Below are 17,876 nucleotides of genomic sequence, written 5' to 3'. Positions count from 1 at the left end.
AAGCAGCTGGCGACGTTCTTCTTCCAAGCAGTGAAAAGCTAGAATCCAGTGCCCCAGAAATCATTCTTTCCTTGCTTTTCAAACTTGCTACCAAAACAGCACCAGCCTGAGCAAGGCCTCAGGGAAATAAGATCCCACCTTACACTCAGAGCTGGAAACACTCTCCAGGGAGATCAGAGCATAGTTATCTTGCTGTATGGGTCTTACCTGTCCCATTAGTGAAAGGAAGAAATTAGCCTCTCATCAGTGGGATAGAGGGGAACAAGAGTTCCAGGTCTTGCTGTTTCCCCCAATTCAGTGTGGCCAGGATGAAAGATGACCTGGTGCTTGCAGGGGATGAAAATAAGAATACCTTTTGCCCTCTTTCCAGGTCACTTTTTGGTGTGACATTTTTATGAGTAGTAGGAAATGGCTCAGAATCCTTCCCCTTTCCGATGTTTGTCTCAATATTAGCATTTCAAGCTAGCTTCTTTTCCCCTACCCACACAAATTAGGTTAATTCACAAAATATTCAGCACAATCTCTATCCTTTTATTGTATGCTTATTTTGTCTGAGTGGATCTAAAACCTCTAAAATTAAAAAAACAAATTGCAAACACATGTGGAACAGGTTCTGAACATACCTCCAAATATTTGATTACAGAAGGATTATAGTCTATAGTTTTTCGGTTCACAGCTTTTCTCATACGTTTTCCATCAAAAGTGAGCTGCTGCATTGCTTGCTGCTGAGCAACATCAGGTCTCTTGTAGAATAGTTGCCGAGGAGCCTGGTGCTGAAACCTTGGCATATGGAAAAACCGTGGCGGCGAGCCAATTTCTGTGGCCATGGTGACTTTTGCTTTGAAAGATCTAGAAAAAAAGACAGCAAATTCAAGCAAATAAAGTTTGCCAAAATGCCAACATATAAGATATCTAAAGAATTCTCCATGTAATTGAAAATAAACACAGTCGCGTTGGCCATAAGAAAAAATCCAAAAATCCATATAGTGTAATACCTCTGTTAGGTCAACCTGAAGTTCACAAAAGGTCTGCAAGTTTTGACATTTCCATTAGGCAAAATGTTACAAACAGCATGGGAGAGGGGGGTGGAATAGAAGAGAACAAAATGACAACTTACTGGTTGTTGTAGACAATCTATATCTAGTCATGTTCCCCTGCAATCCCCACCCAACCTGTTTTTTGTAATGCCTTGCCTGATTAAGAGATCTGGAGATCTTGAAAGCTTGCACATTTTAGTGATTTATGAGTTGGCCTAATAAAGGTATTACACTATATAGATCATGTTATCAAGATAGCATTTTAAAACATGCTACATTGTCCAATGGATAGTTAAGGGAGAAGTTCCCCTTTAATGTTTTAATCCTAAACATCCCTTCCCTGCTTCAAGACCTCACTAGTACCTGTGTTTTGTTGGAGAACTGCTCTCTTAATTGTATTACCTCCCCTGATCTATCAGCTTTCCTTTCTTCCCTGTGGTTCATTCAATTTCCCCCTTCCTATTCCCCTTCTTATGCGTTCACCATTTTTTTAGGATGTGCACATGCATGCACACTCCCTCCCCCCACTCACCATGTTTTCTCCACATTTTTATGGCAGACCTTGTTTGTCTCAATGAATGGGTTCACACAATCACCGTGACTCATTGTGGCTTATTTAAGCCATGACAAATCACAGCGCCCACAGGCGCCATCCTGAAAATTCATTAGGTTGTGCATAACCCTAAAAAAGGCCATGGGTTCTGCAAGGGTTGTTTAACTCTCACACCACCCACCTGCCGGGTTCGGATGACACAAGCCGTGGTTATGGCTTGAATATAAAAATGGCCACTCACATGCTCCACAGCCCACTGTGGCTTATATAAACCACGGTGAGCTGTTTGATCATGCAAATGAGTCCAATAATGCATTTCTATTATGTTTTAATCTATGAAGACGATATTTCAGCTCCCAAGAATGCTATGGATAAATTAGTCTGAGAGATTAGCAATTTACCCAAGGTCATCTATTGAGTTTCATGTCCTGTTCCAGCAAAGCTATGAGACCAAGAGATGCTGAACAAAGCCTGGAAGAGACTAACCAGCAGCAGGCATCAACTACCCACATTTCAGGACTTGAGGTAATTCCCAATGATAACTTTCTTGGAAGCAACAGAATGCTTCAACAAGAAGCACCTTCATGGTGAAGCAGACTGAGTGCCCAAGCCCCACTCTAGCTGCAAATTAGCCATTGCACCATATATCTCAACTGACAGGTATTTGGCCGAATGTTAATGGATCAATAATGTAAAGGGGCAGAGTCTTTGCTTGCAGCCTGCTACTCTGGCATTGTTGGGTGGTCTGCAGCTGAATCTTTTTGTCAGGTACTTACCAAGGAGTAAGGGGCCATAGGTGAAGGGGGACATAGCAGAGCCATAGATTCTGGTTCCTGGCTTGGGGTCATTAGGATCCCTGAGGCAGAATCAAACTGACCTACCTCCATATGGGTCTCCTCTGCACTAGATCACGGAGGGATTTGGAGACTGAGACGTGCCATTTAGTAGTGGAATGGGAATTTGAACTTGGATTTCCTACATCAAAATTTAACTGTCTAGTAATTTCACCATGTCTCAGGTGACAGATACTTGTTAGTTGATCAATTAAAATTCAACATATTTAAAACTTTAAAATGTTAATACTATACTGTATTTTATTTAAACTACTTGAATAGGTATATAGTTTATTTAAACTACTTGAATAGGTATATAGTTTACTATCATTTAAAAGTCAGGTCATATAAGGCTGAAATTATTTTGGGATTAGAGGCTTATTCTACCACCTAGTCTAGAGCTGTTGTCTGTCATAAGAACCTAAAGATACGAAGTTATAACATTTATTGATATCAGTATATTTCTGGCATCCATAGGCCTCTCCAAATGAATACTATATTTATATGTTACACAGATTATGGGTTTATTCTTTTAGATTTTAACTTGGGTGAGCAACCTGCAGCCCTCTGCATAAGATCATTTCAAACCTCTGGCAAGAGCTGTCTGTCTCTTTCCTGACAGCTTGCTGGTCGGGAAGGAAGAGGGAGAGAAAAAGGGTGGCAGAAGAAAGAGAAAAGAGTGGCAGAACAAGAAAAGGGGTGTCCCACTCACTTTTGGCTCCAGCCCTGCTCATTGCTGACATGAGGCCACTGACAAGTTACTCACAGTGAAATGCAGCCCTCAACAGAAAAAAGATTGCCCATCCCTGTTCTAAACTATATGTACCTTTAACACTTTTTAGATTACATAAAGAAAAATTACCCCTGCAATTATCTGTAGCAGATAAAATCTGGGAGTGGTCGTCCAGCTCTTCTCTTGCTTGTGCTGAGTTCCTGCATACCTCACCAACTCTGTACTATGTGTTCAGGTTTTATGAGAATGGAGAGAGCCTGACTGGGCTGGAGCATCATGCCAAGGCAACAATTCTGTACCTTCTGATCACAGAAGGCATGGGGAGAGAGCTGGGCAGGGCTGTACTGGGTTTTCACAGCAAAAAACCTCGGCAGTGGCCATGCTTGTCTGCTTCATTCTGCATTTGTCACCTCAGTCCTACTTAGGCCACAATGCAGACATAACATTTAACTGTTGGTTTGTTTTCCTTAATCATGGCTAAGTGTTATCTCTAAATACCTTTAATATGGATAAGGACTGGCCACAAGCTGCAATGTGAAATTGTAGTCCAAAACATCTGGGGAGTTAGTATTAACCATGGTTAAATATTACTTCTGCACTGAGCAGGCCATGATTAAGGCAGCTCCCAAGCTCTCCGCCTGCAAGTTCACAAGCAGGTATCACTGTTGGTTGTGTCTATAAATGTGCCTTCTGAGGAAAAAGACTTAGCTTGGCAAGCAAAACCCAGGTTTTACTCCATGGCTGGGAAATTTAGCATCTTGGATGTGGCTGTGTGCCTCCACTGAAACTCCCCTGTGTCTAAAGGGCCAAACTAGGCTGTAGAGCAGGGATAGGCAACCTGTAGTCCTCCAGATGCTTTGGAGGACAATGCCCATAATCCCAGACTATTGGTCATGCTGGTTGGGGTTTATGAGAACTATAGTCTAAAACATCTGGAGGGCAGCAGGTTGTCTACCCTTGCTCTAGGGTGAGATATGTTTTTTTAAAAAATTACTCCCCTTCAAAGAGCTCACTGACAAGTTCTCCTTTTATTTCCTTACTAGGCCTACAACATTCATATGACAAATCAAGCTGTATTAAAATTATACTTTTCTTGGTTAATTCAGACACTCAATCGCAAGTTTAGGCTGCAGTCATGTACACACTTACCCGAGAATGCGTCTCATAGAATTTAACAGTGTTTACTTCTGAGTAGACATACATATGATTGTAGTGTTACAGTGCAATCTATATGCATCTATTCAGATGTAAGCCCTATTGACCTCAATGGGCCTTTCTTCCAGATAAGTGCATACTGGATTGCAACTTCAATGTCTCCAATTGAAGACATTAACAATAAAATTGTATACATTTATACTACTGTATACAATAGCCAAGAGCTATCGGGCAGTACAGAAATAAATATATAAAAATACATGCCTACTCTGAAGTAAGACCCACTGAGTTCAATGGTGCTTACCCCCAAGTAGGCACTTATAGGATTGTAGTCTAGCACACTGCAAATGCAGAAATGTTTGAACTCATTTAAGCTAAATCTATAAATATTTCAAAATAATCTTGAAGAAATTACCACCATGTACACTATATGGCAATTCTATAATGAAAATTATCATGGTTTAAAGTTGGTTTCCATATCCTGTCTTGTTTGGAAGCCATTAACAATAGTTCCCAGTTTGGATGTAACGAGAAGCTATGGTTAATTGCGCCTTCCTGGCTGGTTTCCTTGCTTACATGAAGGGAGGAGCAAAATGGCTGTGCGTAGGTGCATGAAGCTCATTCATATCTCAGCTTCCTAACCCAAGATTTGATTGTCCAAATGCTGACTATGGGGGGGATCTGCTTCCACACTCAGAACGGTGGGGAGTCATGGTGGCAGGCAGGTGGGCAATATTTCCTTCTGTCGGTAGGCCTTCATGTGAGAAGCTTTGTGGGATGTTTTGCGGCAGCACAGGGGCTACTATAAGAAGGGAGGATCTGAAAAGGCCCTGCGTGTGCGTGTGTGTAGAACACTGCACACAGAGCTTTGGACCCCAGTCATTACTGGGAAGGGCTATCAGGCTATGTACATTTTTCAGATTAAGGGCAGAATCCAGTGTTGCCCATCCACTAGTGGAGCTGACTGCTTGTTTCTGGAAGGGGACAGGTCAGTGGCGCTTCCTTATGTGAGCTCTGCCAAACTGCCCCCTTCCAGAAATGAGCATTCCCACTCGTTTCAGCTTGCCTCCAGAAGTGCTAAATTGCTGTTCTGCAAGTGGTAGGCCACACACGCATGGGCAGCATTGAATTCTGCCCTGTAAAGTTACATAGGCTGTATCTGTATAAGACTACAAAAGCTTAAATCTGGAGCATTTCAGCCAAGAAAAATCAACTGAAGCAGCCAACAAAGACAGACATGATGCTGTGAGTAAAAATTGCAGTTTTGCCCCTAGTGCAACTTTACTGCAAGTTTCAGTGTTCTTTATAATGCAACCCTGAAGTAAATAGGACACAGTTTGCCACAATACGCTTGGGAAACAGTTTAAACTATTACTAACTGATCTCTCACAAACATTATGGAAGAAACTTCACATACAAAGTAATGCTGTAATTACTTTGTAAGAGCCAACATACAAGTTCATAATACCATACTAAAATAGTACTTAGCTACAACAAAAGCTTAATATTAAAGTTAAAAAATTCTTAAGGGAGTCAATGTATGGATTTTACATACTCTAGATAGGCAATGAAGCCTCTTTTCCAATACTTGTTAAATAACTGTTGGTGTTAAATTAAGCCTATGTTGTCTAACAAGCCAGGAGATGGAGAAAGGAAGAGAGAAGAGAACTCCAGAGATGAGGCAGCAGGCAAAATCACCATTATATGCTTGTTCCTGAGCAGCTCAGAATTGCTCCTTCTGCAGATTCCACCCCCATCCCATATGTTCAAACTAAAACTTGTATACAGTTTGGGAGGCGTTTACATTTTTAATTTTTATTTCCTTCTGTCTGGTTTCTGTTTTCTTTCTAGTTTTTGTTTATTCATCATTTTTAAATTCTGTCTTTCAGCTTATCTTCTCTCCTCCACACACAGTCCCTTTTCCTAGATGCATTTATTTGGTGTCTTAAATTCTAAGAGTTTTAATGGAATTGTGGATTTTATGAATGTTGTAAACCACTTTAGGGACTTCAATCAAGAAGTGGGATGCAAATCAAAGGAATAAATAAATCACTCTTCTTATGAAGAATGGTTTAACTGGTTGGGCCTTCTTAGCATAGGAAAAGAATATTGGGCACAATCCAGCCCAATGTTTGCATGTAGAGAGGGCAAAGTGCAGAGGCCTTCACACATGCAAACAAGCCTGGAGGTCTGTTGCACATGCTGCCTGCACCTGCATCCATCCTCCGGGGCACACAAACGCATGCAGCCATGGGTCCAGAAATACACTTGCCAGCTTGCTACTTCTATACTTGCAAGATCATCCCACACTCTCCCCAGACCTTGTGCTAAGTCTCAAAGAAAACTAGAAAGTAGTGACTGTCTTCCTGCTTTGCAAGCCTACCTTTAACCCACAGACTCGGTAAGAATGATCAGAAGCGGAAAAGAAGCCACTGTGGCTCCTTTTTCCCATCCCACATGTGCCGCTTGTGCACCTGCCATATCCCTAACTACCTGCAGCGTGGGTTGGTATGTCACCCAACCCCAGTGAGGTGCACAGCAGGGGTGGCGTCCAAACCACCCTGTAACCCCTACAAGCTATGGGTTGCAGAGTGGTTTGGAAGCCAACCCCACCAGCCCAGGTTCGGTTAACATGGCAACCTGCACCACAGCGATGGCAATTAAGGAAATGGCGAGTGCACATGTGGCATGCACAGGGTGGGAAAAAGAAGCCACCATGGCTTCTTTTCCCAGCTGATTGTCTGGACCCAGGCAAAGCATCCCAGTTTGGATGTCATGGAGCAACCTCCAAATGGGCTGATTGGAGGTTGCATACTCAAAATGACGGGGGCACGTGCCGTGGCAAATCATAATTATTATAATAAACCCACAATTTGCCTCTGCTATGTCTGAACAGGCCCAGTAAGTACACATTCCATTGTCTCCCTTAATGCAAAACACCTCATAAGTTACAGAATTTACGAAATTCAGGAAACAGACTAGACTATTTCTACAACCACGGTGTGTATGAGAACATTTAATCATCCTTCACAATACAATGGTGTTGCAATGCTGAAGTTTGGACAAAATGAACATCTTTCAGAATTTCAAGGGGGGAAATAAACAAATAAACTATACATTGAGCCTACAATGAGGCAATTAACATAACATCCAAACTAGTAATTTGTTAAATTATGGCTTGGAAATTCAGTACAGGAGTATTCTAAAACCTTGATGAATTGTGTAAAACCGCCCAGACAGCTATTGGGCAGTATAGAAATTTAATTAATTAATTGATGGATAGATAGACCTACAAGAGGGTAATCATTAAAAGGCATCCAAAAGGGAGCCAGAAGTCAATGGGTAGAATGTTGGCCCTGTATTTAGGGGTCCTAGGTTTAATCTCCACCTCTGCCATGGCAACACATTGACCTGGTCGCACGACACAGAGAGTTAACGTGGGTTATCGGATGAGCCATGGTGTGCGCGGCTGCTGTTTTGAATATGCAACCCCCGATCAGGGCTTGCACCATGTCATGCAAACCTGGCCACCATGTGTTATTCGAGAGTTAAACAACTCTTGCATAACCCTCAGTTAGTAGTAGGATTATGTGAAGGTTTCATAACCCTCAAATAACCTACGGTGGCCAGGTTTGCGCAACGTGGCACAACCCCCAAAGGTTTGATATAAATTAACAAATAAATAAATACTGGCAGTACTATCTTCTAATATAATTTTTTTCTCCCTTTGCAAACTATTGGGAATATGAGAGTCCTTTAGAACATATGCATATTTACTTGGAAGTAAGTCCCACACTCGTTCTGGGCTTACTCCCTAGTAAGTGCGTTTAGGACTGCAGCCTTAGAAGGCTTTGTAACTTCCAGTCCAGAGTATCTGATCTTGCGGAGTGAATGACACAGAAAAATCTGAAGTGTTAACATAGATCATATAGCTTCTCACCAGATTTTCCACAATGAGAAATAAAAATATGAAACAGCATGCTGATGTTCTGAGAATCAGTGATGTGGGTTTTCTGGAAGTTTTTAAATCATAAAATCCATAAAGTTTTCTGGAAGATTTAAGACATCAGAAATTTTTCCAACGTCCTAAAGCAACTGGAATCTGATTTACCATTTTCAGCTTATACTTAGTAAATAAACTAAGAAGTATGCTGCTCTAGGAACATGGGAAGCCTATACAAAGTCAGTCCATAGTTCCATCAAGCTCAGTACTGTTTATGTTCTGCATAAATGTTTTTCCAATAGCCAAAAGACTTTGAAATTAAATATTTGATTAGGAAAAAATAGAATAAAGTGTACTTAATGTGGTTTAAATGTCATATTTAAACAAACTGAAAGCTTTAGTTGGAAAACTTTATTGGAAAAGTTGTAAATATTTTATAGCATCACAACTCAATAGCACACACTTCCTTCCATTGATTACATTTTAAGAAAAAATTAAGGCATTAATAACTTAGCACAGTCATGGTGGCATACTCAAATAGCAATGCATTTATGTTGGGCTGATTAGAACATCACACGAAAACCAAAGTTTATCGCACCAGAAACAAGCCTAGCGTCCTCCTAGGCTTGCCCCACCCCTTGCCCTTCTGCATAACTGTGAATTTGGGAGTTTTCGCTTCTATGTTTCATTAACCATGGCTTACTATGATGTCCAAACCCAGACAAACAGGGTTAGTTATAATTATGGTTAGTGGAAACAAGCCAACTTCAGTGCATAGTTTATAAAGCTGGGTTGTTTTCGCTATGAATAGTAAAGATTAACCACAGTTTAGGGTGTGAATGACATTAATTAATCTAAAACAGAAGTCATTAATTATTAATCTAAAACAGAAGTGGAAGCTTTTGGTCTCCTCCTCACAGCTGCATCAGAGGAGAGGAAATGAGCAGAGCAAACGAGGCAGGGGGAAAGCTAGGTTCATTGTTGTAATAGTAAACCATGGCTTAGCATTATGTCCAAATGTAGCCGCTATATATACACATACATGCTTCCTAGGGATAGTTACCAGAAAAAACATTAACTCTGCACAATATGGCTGGTATTGTATCCATTTATTATGTTACTGATTAATTCTATGAAGAAGAAATTGATTTTTTAGAAAAGATAACAGTGAAAAATTTTCTGTACTACATCACTGCTGAGAATGAAAATTAAAATGCCAACACACACACACACACACACACACACACACACACACATTAAGAATAAGCAAAATTCCCAAAGCTTTAAAATGGAAGTATTTCTGTGGACTTTTGTGGACAGATTTGGAAAAAAGTACACATTTTTAATAGTTGCCTAAAATACTCAATTTACTTTTTATAAAATAATCAATATATCATTTTTCACTGAATTCTGGTATAACAGTACCTAAAGGGATATAGCTTACACAGATGTGAGACACTCTTGGTAATGTACACTTAGATCTTCCGGATGTGCACTGGCTTTGACTGCTTTTCAGTTTAACCTTATGAAACAGCTACAATGCTCTCTCTTTCAGACTCAGACTTTATGAAAGTTTCCTTTGATGACTTGAGAAGCTGCAACTAGTGATCATTGTGCTGAAGCTGGGAGCCATGTTATGCTAGTGTCAGCACTAGTTTCCAATAGTCTTTCAAATGCAATTAAAAAGTCCTTGTTTAACAGCTTGGACCTTCGATAATGCATTGCTCTTTTAACTAACCTTTCAAATAATTAACCAGGGATTGTTGGTCATCCCTACTTCACTCACCACACCTCTGCTCCTCTTCCTCATTTCTTTATCTTCTACCCAGTGTTATAGGGTAGACCATTTTCCCCAGAGAATGTGTTGTAATGGGAAGATTTCTATGGAAGTTTTCCATTTGTAAAAATGTTTCATAAAAGTAGTCAGTAACATAATGAACAGATACAGCGGGCTACTTTACATGTAATGACAGCCCATAGGTTAAACAACCCATGTAATGCACATATAATGCACAGCTATTTGAGTGTGCTAAAACCAGTACGGTAAAAGTTTACATTGCCTCTGTTTTCCCCCTAAAATCTAATCAATGTACAGAAGTGTATGCTACTGAGATGCCATGTCTTCAAATATTTACAACTGTTCCAATAAAATGATTTCCAATTAAAGTTTTGGATTTGCATAAATATTTAAACCACACTGTACACTTCATTGAATTTTATTTCAGCTCACATACTTTTGTTTTTTGTTGAGACATTTATGTAACACATAGAAGTACCATGGCATTTTAAAAGTTTTGTTTACTAAATATAAGCATATAATTTAATCCGCTAAATCAGACCCCAATAATCAGAGCAGGGGTGGGTAACATGGGATATGAGGGCCACATGCAGGGGCAGGTTGGAGACTGCATATGCACACACACATTCTTCCACCCCCAAGCGACCCCATCTGGGATTGCTGTCCCCCCCCCCCCCAATCACAGCAAGGAAGCAATGATCTCAGCTGCATCAAAATTCCGGTGGGTGGGTGGGTTAAAGCCTCTACCTCCCCACAAGTGATCCCCACAAAGATTGTTGTCCTGGTGCTGCTAATGGCAGTGCCAAACAGCAGTCTTTTCCCTGCAGCCCAGCTGATGATCATGGGTGGAGCTTGCCAGGCTTTGACAGGCTGCAGGGAGAGCAGCTGACACTTGCACGTATCTCACAGGCTGAACATACGTGCCTTAAGGCCTCAAGTTTTTTTTCTGGAAAATTTCTGTTATCCAGAAAACTCACACCAGTTCTACCACCATCAATTCTGGAACTGCACCGGGGTGCCACAAAACTGTTAACAATTGCACCTGACATATATCCCATAAATATGTTTGGAATCCCTATGTATGATCTTTAGCTCCCAAAGCAAGACAATATTATGAAACAATTCCTGAACCTTTAAGTTAAATGGCAGTCCTATTTGACTCCAATAGCAGACATCAAGGATCCATCAAAGTACTGCATGGTGATGATTTGTCTGAGAGCCTTTATTGGGCTACGACAGGAAGGCCTGGCGTGCTATGGTCCATGGGGTCACGAAGAGTCGGACACGACTTAATGACTGAAAAAAGAAATAAGTAGAATCCAATACTGAGGAAGAAAAGACATGCTGGGACTCTAGACATGCCCTCAAAATTTGCTTCTGGGGGTTGGAGAACCGGTGGTCATAGGGCTGCAGGGGGGAGGGGAGGGGCAAATCCCATTGTATGAGTGGAAGCTTGCTTGTATGGTTATGATTTCGCCCGTTAAAAGCAAACAGAATTGTGCTTTTGGACACTGTCTTGCTCTTGGAACTGTAATAAGCTATAATTTTGCTATCCTACTTTAAAACCATCTTAACAGATGATAAGGCATACTACTAGTAGCAGATCTCAAGTTCAAGAACAGGTTACCTGCAATCACTTGATCAAGTAATCTGTTTGCACACAAACTGGACCATTTATGAAGGCTGCGTCTCAGACCAGATTGAGATTGGGTGTCAAATGTTGTGTACCACTGAAACTTGGCTTTAAATATGATGTAGTATAACATGCCCATTATCTGCATCTGAGGTTAACACATTTCTACATCCTGGTGCACACACATTAGCCAAAATTCTCTTCCATCTACATCTATTCTTCACATGCAATTACCTATCTTTTGTATTTCTGACAAGGGTGTTAGTACTGGGACTAGATTTTACATCAGAAGATAAAGATCCCACTTTATTCCACAATGCATTGTTCTACAGGAAATTTGGATTTTGTGCTTTCCTTACTATAAAGTCAAAGAGTGGTACGTCTTGGGAAAATTTCGCACATATATATTTTAATATATGTGCCCTCAAGTAACCTTTCCACAGATTGCAAAAGGTAAGTTAGCAATTAAGCACGTGAAATCTCTCTAAAATACATGCAGAACTAGATCGAAGATAATCAAGCTCATCTAATACTGGAAAGCCAAGCAGCTTCCCCAGAGACTGACAATTTACAATTAGAAGCAAAACTAGTTCTAACTCCTTATACATTGGCATTTCCCAAGACTTTTCTTACTCTGCAGCAGGTTCCTTTGGGACTGAGAGGAAGCCAGGTTCTCTGGCACAAGCCATAGTTCCAGTTAAGAGTTCCAACGGGGTGGGGTGAAATATTTTTGCTTGGAGCCAATATCATGCAACAGGACTTCTGCTTGCACAACTAGACTTTCTTTTTTTCCCCTCCCTCACACTTCAAATTTGGTCCAGAGAGTCCCCCAACCCTCCAAAGCAGATGGGGCGGGGGGACATGGGGGCTGCAAGTGGGAGAGAAAATGCATTCCACCAGAAGTTTCCCTTCCATTTGTGGAATGACACCACTGGATACAATCCCTTGCTTTTAAAAACTTTTGAGCCTGGAACTTAAGAAAAATAAATGAATTATTACCTGATGCAGCCAAATTACAGGTGAAAGTGTTGGTTACTTGCCTAGTTACTGACCTGGTTACATCTTGCTTTTTTCCATGCAACTCCAAGTCATTTGATAAAGAAACCACACAAAATTAACCTAATTTTGAGGGGGATTAAGAAACGCATTGGGACACATCTCAAATATAACCTTCACTCCTTATCTGATTAGCTGGATTCTTCTATTTTATTAAGCTAAGATTGCAGTCTCCAACAGGTTTATTTAGAAGCAAATCATTTTGCAATTAATAGGATTTTAAAGTGATTGTACTTAGAATTATCACTGACTCTTAAACTCTGATCCCCAGTGTGTCTTGAGGTAATCTACAAGACCAAAACAACAAAAATAGCAAAAGATGCTAAGAGGCATTTTTCAAACCAAGCAATGACAAAGTCCGAAACTCAAACTCTTCTGCACTATGATGCAGGTGTTACTAAAAGATGGGGGTAGGAGAGGAGGAAGATAATCAATAAGGGGCTTTCAAATAGCAGGCATAATTTTAAAAAAATATTCAGGAAGAGTAGCACCCTTAGCTCACAAAGCTCTCAGCAACAGACCATTTGCAAACCTAGCAATATTACCTTCTTCCCTTCACTCCAAATATTCAGGAGCAAGAAGAGATGGGTTTTATTCCAGAAGCCTTTAAAGCAGCCTTCCACATAGGCAGAAGTTATAATGTTAAAACGTGATGGCTTTCAAAAACTAAGCAAACCAGAATACTGGTCTGTAATACAACAAAGTTTAATAATGGCTGGATTAAACTTAATTTAAGAGAGAAAAAACAGGTCATGGACACTTGAGAAATAAAGTCTGGGGCTAATATTTATTCTTCTACAAATACAAGGTAAATGTTTAAGTAAATCTGTGCACAATGTCTCTCTCGCACTGTGGTGATATAAAGCATAAAGAGAAAGTTGTATCCAAAGGTCCTGTGAGCGAATGGTGTTCCTGACACCAAGTAGCCCCAGGGTTGGGGAATCAATGGCCCTTCAGATGTTGGACTCCAACTCCCATCCACCTCAGCCACATAGTCATGGATGATGGGAGCTACAGTCCATCATCAACTGTAAGGCCACAGGTTCCCTATCCCTACACTAACTGAAGCAGGGGGGAGAAAGTGTTGTTTTTTTCCTGATACCCCTTCTCTGTGAAAAACTGCTCCAGATGTTGGGGATCATCTGAAAAAGTGTGGGAGGTGGTGCAGGGGGCTGTGGAGCAAGAGAGAATTGGCAAAAACCACCTCTTCCCCTTCCATTAGCAAGAGCCTCCACTGGATCAAAGGCCTTTCCACTCACCAAAGAGCCCTTCCATGAACAGAAAGGCACATTTGAATCTAGTCCATTATTATTAATAATAATTCCATTTCTTAGACACTTTTCTCAGAAAAAGAGTCATGGTGTTTTACAGTGTCACCAGACTCTCATGGTAAAGGCATATCTTCATGAATAATATCTTTAGAATAAAAGCCTAATAGAGTTTGAATCTGGTGGATGGCAATTCTCCTACTTTGTCTAAATATAGATAACTGAAGAAAGTACATAGTATAATGGTCTTTTTCATAACTGATTTGACAAGTGAATATTTCAGCATTAGCATGTTACGGTTTAAGATTTAATTGTACTGAATATCAATTCCCTTACTGCATATCTCTCCCCTTGCCCCCACTGCAGGACCATTGAGAACTGCTAAGGGAGCAATCCTATGGCCGCTAGACAGTGGCTAGCTGGCCATAGGATATGTTGTTTTCCGGGAACTGACTCGGAGCCCACACTCCGAGGTCAGTTCCCAGAAAACCAGCCTCCCCCCACTTCCGTGCTGCAACAGCCCCATCCTCTGCACTTGCAAGAGGACTGTGGAGGGACTGGAGAGGGGCGTGGCTGGGGGCGTTCCAGGGCAAGGAGATCGTAGCTGCCTGTATGACACACCCAATGTGTTGTACAGCAGCCTCCTTCCTCGCTCCGTGCTCCTGCAGCTACACAGCCACAATTGGGTGTCTAGAGAAAAAGCAGGGCAGGAGATGTGTGGAGGGAATGATCCCCTCTGTGCTTTTCCTGCCCTGCTTTGGATAGGCGGTTACCTCTGAGTTTGGAGGCTGCCTATATAGGATCATGCCCTAAGGAAATTAATAAAATTCGCTTGATATTCAAATTTCAAGGAAATAAAAGATCAAAAGAAATAAAACGTATTCATTCTTCAGAATGCTTTAAGAAAAAATGTCAAAGCATATCCAAATCTGCATACTTGAGATACTAGCTACTGTTTCAAATAAACAGTTCAAACAAAAGTTTGTATGAACTATTTTTATATGAAACAGTAGCCAACATAGTTTGTTTGAAATATAAACTATATACTATGAATTATTTTGAAGTAATAAGCAAGAATTAGAAATAAATTATTTAAGTATTTTAGGGAGCAATGCTATGGGGATAGGTGGCCACCTTCGAACTTGGAGGCGACTGCCTATCTAATGCAGGGCAGGCGGAATGTGGAGGGGATCTTCTCCTCCATGCTCCAGCCGCCCTGTATTTGTGGCTAGGTGGCTGATTTCGTACTGGAACTTCCACACTCCCCAGCCCTCTCCCAGGAACACCTCCTTTTGCCTTGCTCTGCACTGCTTTTCCAAGTACGGAGCTCAGGGATGATCTGCGCTGCCTACAAGGCGGTAGGAGAGGGGGCAGGGAGGCAGGTTTCCAGGAACCGACCGATCTTATAGCTGTCTAGCAGCCATAGGATTGTGCCCTTATTGGTTCAGTAATGTTTTATTTCAACTACTAGAAGGGAAGCCATGTTAGTCTATTGCAGTAAAAAAATAACAAAGAGTCTTGTGGCACCTTAACTACTAACAAATTCATTCTGGCATAAGCTGGTGTGGATTATAGCCCAATTCATCAGATACATGTAGTGTTGGGAGTTTTTCTGGTATATATAAAACAGTATATACCTGAAACTACAGGATACAGTATATATGGTGGTGGGGAAAATTATAAACAGTGAGGTCAAAAGGAAATTAAATGTAGGAAGTACTGGCAGTGAAAATCTGTTATATACTTGAAAATCTCAATAATACTTTTTGCATCTGATGAAGCAGACCAATCTTCTGATAAAGGTTACCAAATTCCTGTGGCTTTATAGCCAAATTGCAAGGCTTGTCCCAAATTTCTTCATTTTAAAACTTACATCTTACATCTCAAAACTTACATCTTTCTGCCTAAAATAGACACCAAAGCTGTATTAAAATAGAACATAAATAATTTGTAGAGTATATAAACACAGAACTGAAAACTTCTGTAGTATTAAAGTTCAGTTAATTCTGACACATCTGACTTCTAAGAGAATAGAAACTACATTACTAGTTTACATACCAGGCAGCTACAAGCTTTATAATATGCATATATTAACTCATAACAACCCTATGTCAAATAGTATACAATAGGAATATGGACTGAACATAGCCCCACTGGCAAAAGTGTTAATTGAAAACTGTAGATTTCTTCATTTTGAGAAAACTGAAGTTAGAAATTACTTGCTCACAGCAACTTTATTACCAGAGACCTACTGGCATAAGGTATAATCCTAACCACACTTTCTGAAACTTCTACTGAATTTATATGTGACAGTAATGTTTCAAAATTTTAAAATACCAATGTCTACAAAATTTTGATGTAAAAGTATTAGCATCTTTTCTAGCATATTCATAAGTATATCTAAATTACTACAGGTGTAATCCTATGCACGTTTGGATAGAAAAAAGTCCCACAACTCCCAGCATGCTGGAAGTTATAGGTCTTTTTTCTGTTTAAATATGCAAAAGACTGCACCCTAAGAAGTCTGACTAAACTAACATCTGAAAGAATTTTAAAAAACTGTATAACTAGCAGCACAATTCCACACATGTTTACGCAGAAGTAGGTCCGACTGTGTTCAAAGCAATATACTCCTAGTAAGTGCACTTAGGATTGCAGCCTGGCCTCTTTCTTACAGTTAGAGCTGCTACCTTTTTTGCTAAAGCGTTCTATTACCTGAAAATTTACATGTTCTTATACCAACACATTACATTAAAAATGCTAATATTTATCATCTATGTAGCACATTTTAAGGATCCGAAAAGCATGACATCTACTAGTGACTAGTCCTTACAACAGTTCTGCAAGCTGGACCAATATTATCATTATCCCACTACAAATGTGGGGCTAAGGCTGATACGGACACCTCGTGAGCGCATGATTGAGGTGAAATCTAAACGGGGAACTTCCCAGTTCATAGAGCACACTCATGCCCACTACGCTACACCGAAGGCCTTCCCTTCGCCTACTACACACATCTTAAGATCAGGTCGTGACCACTTACTGTGTCCTGTTCGAAGCAGCAGGACAGAAAGCTGGCTAGGTCTCTCCTATGGGATGCCGGGCTTCGGCTTTTTCCCGGACTGAAGAGCTTCTAGTTCTTTTCAAGCCTCCCCTTCAACCTCATGCCAGCCCCTCTCGTTCCACCCACAGTATCTTTCTATCTCGGCTTTCAACCGCAGGCCCCTTCGTCGCCAGTAGCCTCACAGCGGCAGTCTTCGCGGCCTAAACATGGCGGAAACCGCGGCGGTCCTCCGGCTTACTAGGACTCCTCCTCTTCACCCTCAAGTCACCCAATCTCCTTGCCATGAAGCACTCACAAAACAGCTGCTCACGGAGCCCCGTATCCTGGAGCCCCGACGTCCCGACCTCTCCTATCCCGGAAGCTACTACCTCACGAGCCGTCGCCGCCACCATCCGCCATCTTCCCCACCAGCGACTGGAGGCGGTGCACACGATGGACGTCATCGCGTGCGCCAACCAAAGGGAGGGGGAGCGCAAAAGAGCTTAAAATGCGCATGCGCTTTTAGAATCAAGCGGGGTGCGTCATCTTCTTGCGACTATAGGCGATCCAGCACAGTAGGGGCGTCCGGTTGCCATTCCGGAAAGGGAAGTGCTCGTCATGTAAAAGAGAATGGAAGTCGTTGGGTTGGTCGCGGGGAAAGAGAGTAAATTCAGCTACGAACAGTAGCATAATCTCTTACTAGGACCACCTAAGAAGTCTCAAAATAGTCACGATTTTGTGTTTTGGGGAAGGCCTCCCCCCCCAAAAAATCATGCTTTTTAAAAATATCTCCGGGCGGGAAAAACGGGGATGGTGGTAGAGAA

At 41.2% G+C, this 17,876-nt stretch overlaps 1 protein-coding gene across 4 annotated transcripts in view; it reads right to left on the bottom strand.

Moving 5' to 3' along the window:
* The window catches only part of WDR33 (WD repeat domain 33), an 81,101-nt gene extending 63,612 nt beyond the window's left edge, over window positions 1-17,489 (bottom strand). Inside the window, exons 1-3 of one of the 4 annotated variants that reach the window (XM_084846745.1) lie at window positions 17,053-17,317; window positions 11,184-11,348; window positions 624-849 (exon numbers count right to left, since the gene is read on the bottom strand). In XM_084846745.1, coding sequence (XP_084702871.1) covers window positions 624-827 — 204 coding nt within the window. In that variant the 5' untranslated portion in view covers window positions 828-849; window positions 11,184-11,348; window positions 17,053-17,317. Of the gene's footprint in view, window positions 1-623; window positions 850-11,183; window positions 11,349-17,052 lie in introns of all 4 variants that reach the window. The other 3 variants (XM_084846743.1, XM_084846742.1, XM_084846744.1) reach the window with 3 other exon arrangements.
* Window positions 17,490-17,876: the final 387 nt, after the last annotated feature.

Source organism: Heloderma suspectum, chromosome 3, assembly GCF_057233095.1.
Source record: "Heloderma suspectum isolate Gila_16-S chromosome 3, 16-S_ref, whole genome shotgun sequence".
NCBI classification, from domain to species: domain Eukaryota; kingdom Metazoa; phylum Chordata; class Lepidosauria; order Squamata; family Helodermatidae; genus Heloderma; species Heloderma suspectum.
Note: the sequence above shows the minus strand (reverse complement) of the source record. Positions and strands in the feature narration are given on the sequence as shown.